Consider the following 12251-nt stretch of genomic DNA (forward strand, 5'->3'; position numbering starts at 1 on the left):
AAATGTTCAGGAAATGGAGGGAAGGACAGAGCTCTAAAGTAGAGTACCTACAGGTTACTAGGCACTGTAGATCAATCATCAGAAAGGCCAAAGCTGAGAGTGAGCTAAGATTGGCCAGGGAAGCCCATTGTAACAAGAAAAGATTTTTCAGTTACGTGAGGAGCAAACGTAAAGTAAAGGAGGCAATAGGCCCGCTGTTGGGTGCGGATGGACAAACTCTAATGAAAGATGCAGAGAAAGCAGAAAGGCTTAGTGCCTATTTTACATCTGTTTTTTCCCACAGGTCAAAGTGTTTAGGCACATCTAGAGATGTCTGTAGCCAAAGGATAGTGTCTGGGTGGCAGGTTAACATGGATAGAGAGGTTGTCGAGAGGCATTTAGCTGCACTGGGTGAGTTCAAATCCCCTGGTCCAGATGAAATGCACCCGAGAGTACTCAAAGAACTTTCCAGAGAACTTGCACAGCCCTTGTCCATCATCTTCGGAACCTCTTTAAGGACTGGAGATGCCCCGGAGGACTGGAAAAGAGCAAATGTTATTCCGATCTTCAAAAAAGGGAGAAAGGATGACCCGGGAAACTACAGACCAGTGAGTCTGACCTCTGTTGTGGGGAAGATAATGGAGCAGATATTAAAGGGAGCGATCTGCAAACATCTGGAGGACAATTTGGTGATCCAAGGAAGTCAGCATGGATTTGTCTCCAACAGGTCCTGCCAGACCAACCTAGTTTCCTTTTTTGACCAAGTAACAGGTTTGCTGGATCGGGGAAATTTGGTTGATGTCATTTACTTGGATTTTAGTAAAGCTTTTGACAAGGTTCCCCATGATGTTCTGATGGATAAGTTGAAGGACTGCAATCTGGATTTTCAGATCGTTAGGGGGATAGGGAATTGGTTAGAGAACCACACTCAAAGGGAGCCAGTTTGGTGTAGTGGTTAGGAGTGCGGACTTCTAATCTGGCATGCTGGGTTCGATTCTGCGCTCCCCCACATGCAACCAGCTGGGTGACCTTGGGCTCGCCACAGCACTGATAAAACTGTTCTGACTGAGTAGTGATATCAGCGCTCTCTCAGCCTCACCCACCTTACAGGGTGTCTGTTGTGGGGAGAGGAATGGGAAGGTGACTGTAAGCCGCTTTGAGCCTCCTTCGGGTAGGGAAAAGCGGCATATAAGAACCAACTCTTCTTCTTCTTCTTCTTCAAAGAGTTGTTGTCAATGGTGTTTCATCAGACTGGAGAGAGGTGAGTAGCGGGGTACCTCACGGTTCGGTGCTCGGCCCGGTACTTTTTAACATATTTATTAATGATCTAGATGAGGGGGTGGAGGGACTACTCATCAAGTTTGCAGATGACACCAAATTGGGAGGACTGGCAAATACTCCGGAAGATAGAGACAGAGTTCAACGAGATCTGAACACAATGGAAAAATGGGCAAATGAGAACAAGATGCAATTTAATAAAGATAAGTGTAAAGTTCTGCATCTGGGTCAGAAAAATGAAAAGCATGCCTACTGGATGGGGGATACGCTTCTAGGTAGCACTGTGTGTGAACAAGACCTTGGGGTACTTGTGGATTGTAAACTAAACATGAGCAGGCAGTGATGCAGCGGTAAAAAAGGCAAATGCCATTTTGGGCTGTATCAACAGAGGCATCACATCAAAATCACAAGATGTCAGTCCCATTGTATACGGCGCTGGTCAGACCACACCTGGAGTACTGTGTGCAGTTCTGGAGGCCTCACTTCAAGAAGGACATCGATAAAATTGAAAGGGTACAGAGGAGAGCGACGAAGATGATCTGGGGCCAAGGGACCCAGCCTTATGAAGATAGGTTGAGGGACTTGGGAATGTTTAGCCTGGAGAAAAGGAGGTTGAGAGGGGACATGATAGCCCTCTTTAAGTATTTGAAAGGTTGTCACTTGGAGGAGGGCAGGATGCTGTTTCTGCTGGCTGCAGAGGAGAGGACACGCAGTAATGGGTTTAAACTTCAAGTACAACGATATAGGCTAGATATCAGGAAAAAGTTTTTCACAGTCAGAGTAGTTCAGCAGTGGAATAGGCTGCCTAAGGAGGTGGTGAGCGCCCCCTCACTGGAAGTCTTCAAGCAAAGGTTGGATACACACTTTTCTTGGATGCTTTAGGATGCTTAGGGCTAATCCTGCGTTGAGCAGGGGTTTGGACTAGATGGCCTGTATGGCCCCTTCCAACTCTATGATTCTATGATTCTAAGGTCAGTCTAGCGCCCATTTTATTACGAAATAAAATGGGCTTTTTTGCTAGTATTACATATTACAGTAACATATTACTCCCATCCATCCATCGTTAACAGGTAAGTTTTCCATTCTTGGACTGTCTGAATTTGAGGAGCAGGGATTTAATATTAAATACTAACAGTAGTCTTAAATTACATGGATGGGAGACAATTTGAAAACGTTGTAGGAAATTAGAGTGTAAGTGTGATAGATCAATTATTAGCCAAGCCTGGAATCCAAGCTTTAAAACCAAAATGTTATGGAGACAAACTCAAAATGGTTGACCAGAAATAGAATTTTATTATCAATAATTCCAGTATCTGAGCAGCAGCATGACTTAAAACTAAGAAATTAACATCTTCATTATGCAGCAAGACAGACAGGTCCACCCACACAGCAGCAGCAATAGCAGCTTTAATGCCTACAAACTTTATGACTATACCAAGGCCATGTCTCTTTTCTTTGCTGGTCCCTTGGTCTTCTTCTAGAACATGGAGCATTTGAACTTATCTATCTTTCCTGAGCATTTTGAAATTAACTGCTTCAACGATATTCCCATATGAATCCAACACTCCTCAGTCCAGCTTTCTGCATATAACAGGAAATTATAGTGGGGTATCCAAATGCTGTCATTCATACGGTAAACGTTGTTCAGATGTTCAAGAGCTGTAGCCACAGAACTGCAATGATTTCCCTCTTTTTCCACTCATACAAAGTTTACTGACTCTAAGCCAGAAAGCTCAGAGAATTCCTCTGAAAAGGGAAGAAGCTGGAAGGCAGACCAATTGTGCTCTCTTATTTCTCTATGATCAGGTCTAGCCTTTGGAGATGTGCATGAAACCAGTGTTAATCACAAGCCAGAAGAAAGAGCGAAATACATGTTAGGGTGTTGAGATGATATCAGAATACTTGCATTTCTAAATGAGCATATTTCCTTCTAGTTTAATATTGCCAGAATCACAGGGCAACTGGGACAACTGAACATCTAAGGAGAAGCACCTCCATTAGTCTGAGGCTATTGAAGCCAAGGGGTGAGGGAGAATCACCAATTCCTTGGCTGCACTAGCCAGTGGGAATTCTCACTGTTAAAGTATGTGCGTGGCTGTTTTAAGAACTATACCTGCTTTCTAGGTAATATCATTCCAGACAATATGCTTAAGCACTAACATTGTTATTCAAATAGAAAGGGACAAAGAAATTATAGCATTAAAACTACTTTTCAGGAATATATAACTCCAAAAGCAACTCTCCTTTCTTTTTCTCTCTCCTCTGTCCTGCCAATAGATAGATTTATGGAACAATAATGCTTCAGAACTTGTGTTTCAATATTTTAGTTGTTCTCTATACAGAATAGTATCTGTGGATCCTTCATCCCCAAGGGGAATCCTGCACAGAGTGAAAGTGTGCCCTCACAGACAATTCTAAGATAGTCCTATAAAATCCAGCCTCATCAGAAGTACAGAACAGGCCAGGCCAGGCCAGGCCCTGCCTCCATGTTCAAGGAGAAGGCAAATAACTGCAGGAGCCTCCGGGCATACTCATGTATCAACGGGCCCTGGCTCAGGCTGAAACAGTGGTCGTGGATCTCTAAAATACAGAAATCACCTAACATTACTGGCACATGACACCTCCCATAAATTGAGATATAAAGTTTATGGGTTGCCAGCCTCCAGGTGTGGCCAAGAGATCTCCTGGCACCACAACTAATCTCCGGACTACAGGCATTGTAGAAAATGGCTTCTTTGGAGGGTGGACTATACAGCATTATACCCCATTGAAGCCCCTTCTCTCCTTGAACATTGCCTTACTCAAGCTCCATCCTTAATCTCCCAGAATTTCCCAACCCAGAGTTGATAACCCTACAAGAAATCCAGAGGAGAAAAAGACAAGAATATTCCAAATGCAGGATGTCTTTCTATTCCCTTGATCAGGATCATAGTTGTCCCTAAAATGTTTCAGCATTTCTTAGCTAGTATGGAACTCCAATTTGTTTTGTGGTGGGAATGTGCCATGTCTTCACATACTTGAATATGAATGGATAACCTGCACCAAGTTTTGTGGGTGAGAATTGCAGGCAGTGTCTCTTACAGTGCAATCCCATGCTGAACTACTCCAGTCTAAGCCCGTTGAAATAAATGCACTTAGGTTGGAATAACTGCATAATGTTGCATTGATAGTCAAGAGTTTGTTTCAGACTGGTAGAGTTCTTCTCAGACTAAGACATGAGGATTGTCAAGAAGATAGTTCCAGCTGGATAGTGATAGAGTTCTGGAGTTTGTCTTGAATCATCATATTGAAGAGCTCATTTTAAGGGCTTCTCCTATCATTAGACTTTTAGTGTGGGTTGGAACATTGAAGTCTGTAATTGTATGTCATCACTTAAGAAGCTTTCTTAGAAGGTTTGCTGCCATTACAGGGAATTTATAAAGGAAAGTTTGGTCTTCTTGTGAAATCACTCATGTCGTGTTGCAGAATTAGAAGGCCACAACTAAGTACATTTACTAACTAGGGGATAAATCCTACTGAATTCGCCAGGACTTACTTTTGAATTAACATCCTAAGGATAGTTCTGTGTATTATTTTCCAAGCAGCTCCCAGAGAGTTGGTCTAGCATTAGAGCTTCACATATGTAGAAAAAAGCTACTATAATTAGAGATTAGAGATCTGGGCTATGACCTTGAAGACTAGAGGAGACAGGTTGCCCGCCATGGTGAAAAACCTCCCATCCTTCCACTCTGGGGTGAGGAATCAGCATCATGCAATACCATGACATCACTTCAGGTTGCATGCTACAAAGTCATGTCACTGTATTGTACAACACTGTGGGAATTTCCCAGATCTTCGGTTAAAAACATGGTGTCATGCTATGCTGGTTTTCAGAGTCTCCCCCTCCCTCAGAAGACCCAGGCTCAAATGTCTACTCAGTCATGAAGCTCACTGAGTGACTTAGAGTCATCACTTGGGCTGTGCCTGGCAACATACCTTGATGTCAATTCTGAGAAAATCTGGAAGTCAATCTAGGATCTACCAGAAACTTTATTGTAAACCCATAGAGTTTTCAGTGATTTCTAGAGTCTCTGTGACATCATTTGAGGCTTCCCATCCAACATGCTGGAGGGAGGCTGGAAAAAAAATCTTCAACCCCACCACTCAGAGCAGTGGCATACAACAATGGGTGCAGACATGAGACTTGGCATAACTTGAGGCCTAGCAACCTTCATTCTCTCAGCCTAAACTTGTCACAGGGCTGCTGTAAAGATAACACATGGAAGTTTCATAAAGGAAAAAAAAGATGTAGTCCACTCTGAGTTCCTTGGAAGGTGGGCTTGATAGAAATGTGATAGTGGAAGGCCTTAGGTTTGACACCTGGCACCTCCAGGTAAAGGATATCACAGGGCAGGTGCTAGGAAACATTTTCTGTGCCTAGAACCCTGGAGAGCTTCTGCTAGTCACCAGGCAATACTGAACAGGGTTTTCACAGCATAAGGCAGCTACATGGCTCACTAAAAACAACAACAGAAGGCTAGCGAACACCTGGCTTTTTCCAGCTATAATGCATAGTCCACTAATCAATGCCATTCCCTGATGCTGCTTGAGCCAGATCCACTAGTAGAAAAGATCCTCAAAGACAGTAAGAAAGATCCTCAAGGGATTCTGGATTAGGCCCTTAATCCTCCTTTCCTCTCTAAGCTTTTCTCCAATATGCCTCCCATGCTGTAAAGAGATTGTTGAATGCTATGGTGGTGGTGGGCAGCAACACAAACCCTAAGATAAATCATACTGAAGCTATTGTCCCAAATGGCACAGCCACAAGAAGCCTGTGAGAAGCCATTGCAGGAGTTGGCATTAACATGGAGGTGAAAAGGTTCCTCTGCTTGTTTATGTTAACTAATAATATTCAGTGCATCCATCAGCAAGTGAAGCTCATCACGGACGTACTCCAGGGAGCGGTGGATTTTCTGTGGGCTGTCCAGGACCTCAATGCTGAATGTGTATGGATCATACTTCACAGAAAAAGGACGCTTGATGTGCGCAGCGTAGGCCCTGCAAGAGAGTCGAGGGAGGAATCAAAGGCAATGAGCAAAGACAGGCTGGACGTACAATTTACAGAGAGAAGCAGCCACTGGAAAAGGCTGGAGTGATGACATTTCTGAATCAGAACTCTGATGGCATTTCCATACTTGCAGGGGTGGTACCTTGGAAAGAACAGTGGGCTCAGCTGTTCCTTCTCAGCTGTGCTTATGTTTGTTCTACCTGCCTCAGGTCTCCATCTTGGGCCTGGCCAGGAAGCTCTGAAGAGCGAAAGGGTTCATGGACTGTGGCTGGTGCTCAGTGACTCTTATCCACTGGCTCCCTGGATGCTAGACCAGCCCCACCTTTTTTGTAAATTTGAATGGTACTCCTTTTATTGCATGTGGTTGTATTTTTATTTATTGTAAAACTACTTGGGGATCTGTGTCCAGTAGTACCTTTAAGACCAACAAAGATCTATTCAAGGTGTGGGCTTTCAAATGCAAGAAGAGTGCTTGCACTTGAAAGCTCACGCCCTGAATAAATCTTTGTTGGTCTTAAAGGTGCTACTGGACTCTGATTTTATTGTGCTACTTCAGACCAACATGGCGACCCATTTGAATCAATACTTGGGGATCTATTAGGGAGAAAACTAGCCGATACCTAGAATAATTAACAACATAAAATTTGTGCTGCAGACCACTCCCATATAGAAATGTAGCATTTTTCAGAAATCAAATATAAACTTTTTAAATGAATAAGCAAACACTTCAGTGGTGGTTAAAAACAGATCAGCTTAATTAAAAAAATAGTTGTGGTTCTGTAATATGTAATAGGTAGTATTTTTTCTTTCTTTTCAGCATTCTGAAAGAATTATTTAGAAGTTTAAAAAAGACCCAGGTGAACCCCAGCCCCTGATGATATAGCTCTGCAAGGACATCTCTCGATGCTGTCATTGGAGATGTTGCTCAGGATCAGAAACTGCCCCTGAGTCAGGATGCCCTCTGGCCAGACTCCAGCCTACCCTACTGACAAGCAGAGGGCTGCACACTTTCAGCAACAGGCCCTGCAAGTCTGGCTCGCCAGGACCCAAGCAGTGCCTTTGTTTCTACTGTTTGGACCCTCAAGGTCTTGTGGCCACAGGCCCTTTAACTACCAACTTCCAGAATTTCCCTTGCCTCAGCCATTTCCTCCCTCTCCTTCTGCCATCAGACACTTTTTAAAAACTGACAAATCAATACTATCATACAGCCTGACCAAGGGAGCTTTGATTCTTAAAAGCTAACATCCCTTAAATTTTGTTGATATCTAAGATGATATTGGAATCAAATCCAGATGTTCTACTGAAGACCAATATTGCTGTCCTCTAAAATCATAGCATTATAACAATGTGTATTGCTGGTTTTCTGAATTCCCAGCTTTCATTTTATTAAATAGTAAAGAATGTTATAATGTTCCACAAAAAATCAATTATTGATTTAAAAAAAGAAAAAAAATGCCCTGGTGATGTGGAGTTGGCTAGGCTGATAGAGAATGGCCACTGCGAGAAGAGTGGGGTAGGAAAACTATAGGGAAATTGGCCATATGGGAGCCGCGTTGCCATTGTTGCCATTGTTACAGTAACAATGAGGAAACTATTCAATCCTGTTGGGAATACCTGATGATTTTGAGGGCGTAGCTTGTGAAAGGTGGGATTTGGAGAGAGGAAAGACCTGAGCAGTGTATCATGCCATGGAGTTCACCCTCCAAAGCAGCCATCTTATCCAGAGGAACTGATTTTCATCATCTGGAGATCAATTGTAATAGTGGCAGATATCTAGAACTGAGGGCAGGTAAGAAGTAAGCAGGTGCTGTCTGCTAGACCATATTCAGAGTAGCAGAGGAGGTGACCAAGATAAATGAGAAGATCCAAAATAATTGTTTATGCCAATATAGTGAATGGCAGCAATCAAATAAATTGGGAAGGAGAAAAGCTGACTATAGCCATAAACACTGGGCACTTAAAAATATGTGCTGTTCTTGTATGGAAGAACATGATTTATCCTGAAGCAATTGATCCTCTTCTTGTAAAAATCAGCATCTGAGGTAGCAGATGGTTTTCTTTATTGCTTGTGTTATAGTGCCCTCTAGTGGTATTCTATTGACTTTCTGTTGCCAAATAGAGAAGCATGGCTACGTTTTGCCTGGCTGTCTCTTAATAGTTTTGACCAATGACTATTATATGAATTCAGACTTTGAAGATTTTAACTTTGGTTGATAATTTTAATTATCTATTTGGAGATGAAACAAATTCTGAAAGTTAAAAAGAGATGTATGATGTTGTTGAAGTAACATCGTGTTGCAGGTGCAAAACTGGTCAGTGAGAGAATTCAAAGGAGGTAAAGAGAACATGTGAATCCTTTAATATTGAAAGTCTCTGGGCCCAGTGACCTATTCCATGAAATCACAAATAACTGTAGCCCAACAGGTCTTTCCAAAGATGAAAAGCTGCTACAGAGGGGGGTAAATGCATGGGCAGGGAATGGATACTTAGGGCCGTTCCGCATTCGTCCAAAATAGCACAATGGTTACTAATTGAAATTGCTACAGTTTTGTCGTTATGCACAATGTCGTTGACAATCTGCAACACTCCTGAAACCGATCCGCAAAAAGCGCTTCGTTGTAGCGCTTTCAGGGAAATCCCAAAAAGTGGATTCACCCTCCGGAAAGCGTTACACTCCTGCAACCAATCTGCAACACTAGCGGGAAAGTTCTTTGCGTTACCATTGTTGTGGTTTCTGCAAAGTCCTCCCCCCTGGCTCTCTCCTCTGATCTTCCGGCGAAGCGATCGCCATTTTTTTTTCTCCGAGCGAGCAGAGATCAATGCACCGGCAAGCCTTCGTTTACCCAGTGAGGCTTCCCCAGCTGCAGTCCCTCTGTTTAAAGTCACCAAGCACAAGCATCGCAGAGGCCCGTTTGCTGGTTTATTTTCACTTTATTTTTCACACTGTTTTCGGCCGAAAATCACGCCTGTGAGGGGGGGGATTTTTTTTTTCACTCGGGGTGGAGCGTGGCAACGATGAAACGGCAGCTCAAACATCACCTGCTAGCTGGATGGGTCTCTCCGTTGCAACGAATCAACGCATATTCGTTGCAGTGTGTGTGTGTGTTTTTTTTAAACCTTCCTTAAAGGGAAAGGGGCTGTTTGGGAGCATGATAACGGCCGCACATTGGCTGCTTGACGGCCAGGGGCGGGACATAGCTCAGCAATAGCGCTTCCTTTCTAGCGATTTTTGCCGAGACCAGAACCCTGTGGGAAACGATAGAAACGCAACTGGATTCCACTACAAAGGCAGGTATGCATAACGACAAATTCCACTATTTAAAATGGCGATTTTTCGTTCAGCAAACAATTTGCTACATGGATCCCGGTGCGGAATGGCCCTTAGTTATTTTCTTCTTCATGTTTTACACACACCCCTCAAGAGTTTCTTCCTTGAAGTTCTTCAAATACATGTTTGTAATGAAGATCAGCACAGGCACGCCCTTTGAAATATATATATTGTTTTGTGGCTCTTCCTTGAAGTCCCTTTGCCCACATCTTCAGTTTAATACAGTAATGGCCCATTGATCTTACCAAACCCAGAAATTTTGGAGTAACTGAATGATCAGAATCTGAAATGAATGCAAATTAATTTCCACCTATTAGGGGAACATGTCACGAGCACTTATAAAAATTGGATGTCCCACCACATACCTAAATACTCAAAATCCTACAACAATAAATTGACCTATACTAGTCTATAATACTATTTATTATATAATTTAAAAAAGAAAGAAAGAAATCTTATCCTCTTCTAACGTTCAGACTGAGCCAAAGGCTCATCAGTGGTCATGAACTAAACAAGAACTTCACTCTTTGAAATTCCTACAGTTCCTGAAGGTTTGTGGAGGTTCATGAATGGATGCACTTCCAGACAGACTGTCTTCTCAAACAAAATGTTTTTCAAACTTCAAAGCAATGGAGAGAGTGGAATTCAGCAGTCATGGAAACACTCGTTTCAAACTAGTCATGTCAATTTCAAGAGGTTCCCCCACCTTTGCCACTGTTCCTTGGTGTTCCCTTCCCATTTTCTTTTTTTTAAATAATTTTGTTATTTATTATTATATAAAGCATTTACAGAAAAATTGAGAAGAAAAAGCGACCAGCTGATATGGTTTGCCATCTCTTTTAACATACATATTCAGTTCCCATCACATATTATTCCTAATCTATCTATTCCTAATCTTCATAGATTCCACATATCTATTCCTAATCTGCGCCTCTTGTGGCGCAGAGTGGTAAGGCAGCCGCCTGAAAGCTTTGCCCATGAGGTTGGGAGTTCGATCCCAGCATCCGGCTCAAGGTTGACTCAGCCTTCCATCCTTCCGAGGTCGGTAAAATGAGTACCCAGCTTGCTGCTGGGGGGTAAACGGTAATGACTGGGGAAGGCACTGGCAAACCACCCCGTATTGAGTCTGCCATGAAAACGCTAGAGGGCGTCACCCCAAGGGTCAGACATGACTCGGTGCTTGCACAGGGGATACCTTTACCTTTACCTAGAAGTTTTTACCATTTTTCTTAGCCAAGTGATTGTTAATACATATGAGAGTATGATCTGTTATAAGAATACATTCTGTTATTATCTTAAATGATATTAGGTCAGTCCCCTTCATAAATTGGCCCTGACCCAAGAGTTACTACAGCCGTCTTGTTAATGCCTATGAAGTATGGTTTGTCATCCTCTTTTAGCATACATATTGACATACATATTCAATTCCCATCGCATATTAATCCTGATCTAGGAGTTATTACCATCTTTCTTAGCAAAGTAGTTGTTGATACATATGAGAATATAATCTATTATAAGGATATATTCTATTATTGTCTTAGATGATATAAAGTCAGTTCCCTTCATATATTGGTCCTGTCCTAAAAGTTACTGCTGCTGTCTTTCCCACAGGAAGCCAGGAGAATACTCCATTGTTCAACTCATCCTTCAGGTGGTCGCAGAAAATGAAATTGTGTTTTTTTCCATAGTAGAGTGTTTCTGATTGTCCTTCTGTCAGGGCCAGAGAAATCTCTTACTTGATTCTTGCTGCCAGTCGCCTTTGAGTTGGCTCTGAATACTTTATCAATCTGAATCTCTTCCTCTGGTCGCACAGGAATATCTCCTGATAGCTTCCTGGTTGCTGTCGCTTTTGAATAGACTCTTTTTATTTTGCTGATCCAAATCATTTCCTGCTCTGAATAGACTTCCAGGTTTTCGGTGCTTTCCTTCCTTGAATCTGTTTTCCCAGGTTCTTCAAAGGTACTTTGGGTTTTTACATCTCTGGCTCTCTCCCTCTCCTGTTGATTAACTTCCAAACATTGAGTTTTCGTTTGATTTATTATTGGCAAAGCTGTATCAGCTGTTCTCTTCGGGCTGTCGGCTCCGTCCAAAAGCTCCCCCTTAATCCCACGGATTTCCTTTTCCAGCTTATTGACTGCTTTCAGTATCTTTGAGTTCCCTTCGCATAACAAATGGAAAAGCTGTGCCTTCGTTAATTTCTCCATAGTTCCAGGCAGTCACAAATTAGAAACAGAAAGTCTCGTACGGTCTCGCGGGAGCACGGGCGATCCCAAATTATCAGTTTGTCGATCTCCGTATCAAGTCAGTTACCCCCACTGAACTTTTTTCAACAAAACTTCAAAGTTCTTTCTTTGTTTGGTTAGTGGGTATAATTAGCTGGAAGTCTCTCACTTGGTGAAAGAGGGAATTCACTTGTAAATTGGTTGAGGAGGGGGGGGGGAAAGAGCTTGTGGAAAAAGAAAGGGAAGAGCCAGAAAGCTTTCAATTCTTACTGTTGCAGACTCCAGCTTCTGTCAGCGCTTCTGTCAATCTGGTAAAAGATGGTCTGGGAAGAATGTAGGGTCAGCTGGTCGTTTCAAGCTTGTAAAGTTGTTTGCGACAAGGACGCCATCGTGACCT

General features: G+C 42.6%; 1 protein-coding gene across 1 annotated transcript in view; it reads right to left on the bottom strand.

Moving 5' to 3' along the window:
* Nucleotides 1-2530: 2530 nt before the first annotated feature.
* TH (tyrosine hydroxylase) overlaps nucleotides 2531-12251 on the bottom strand; it is a 41353-nt gene continuing 31632 nt past the window's right edge. The window contains exon 13 of the mRNA XM_077321516.1: nucleotides 2531-6294. Coding sequence (XP_077177631.1) covers nucleotides 6135-6294 — 160 coding nt within the window. The 3' untranslated portion in view covers nucleotides 2531-6134. The remainder of the gene's footprint in view (nucleotides 6295-12251) is intronic.

The sequence above is a fragment of the Paroedura picta genome, chromosome 2 (assembly GCF_049243985.1).
Source record: "Paroedura picta isolate Pp20150507F chromosome 2, Ppicta_v3.0, whole genome shotgun sequence".
Lineage (NCBI taxonomy): Eukaryota > Metazoa > Chordata > Lepidosauria > Squamata > Gekkonidae > Paroedura > Paroedura picta.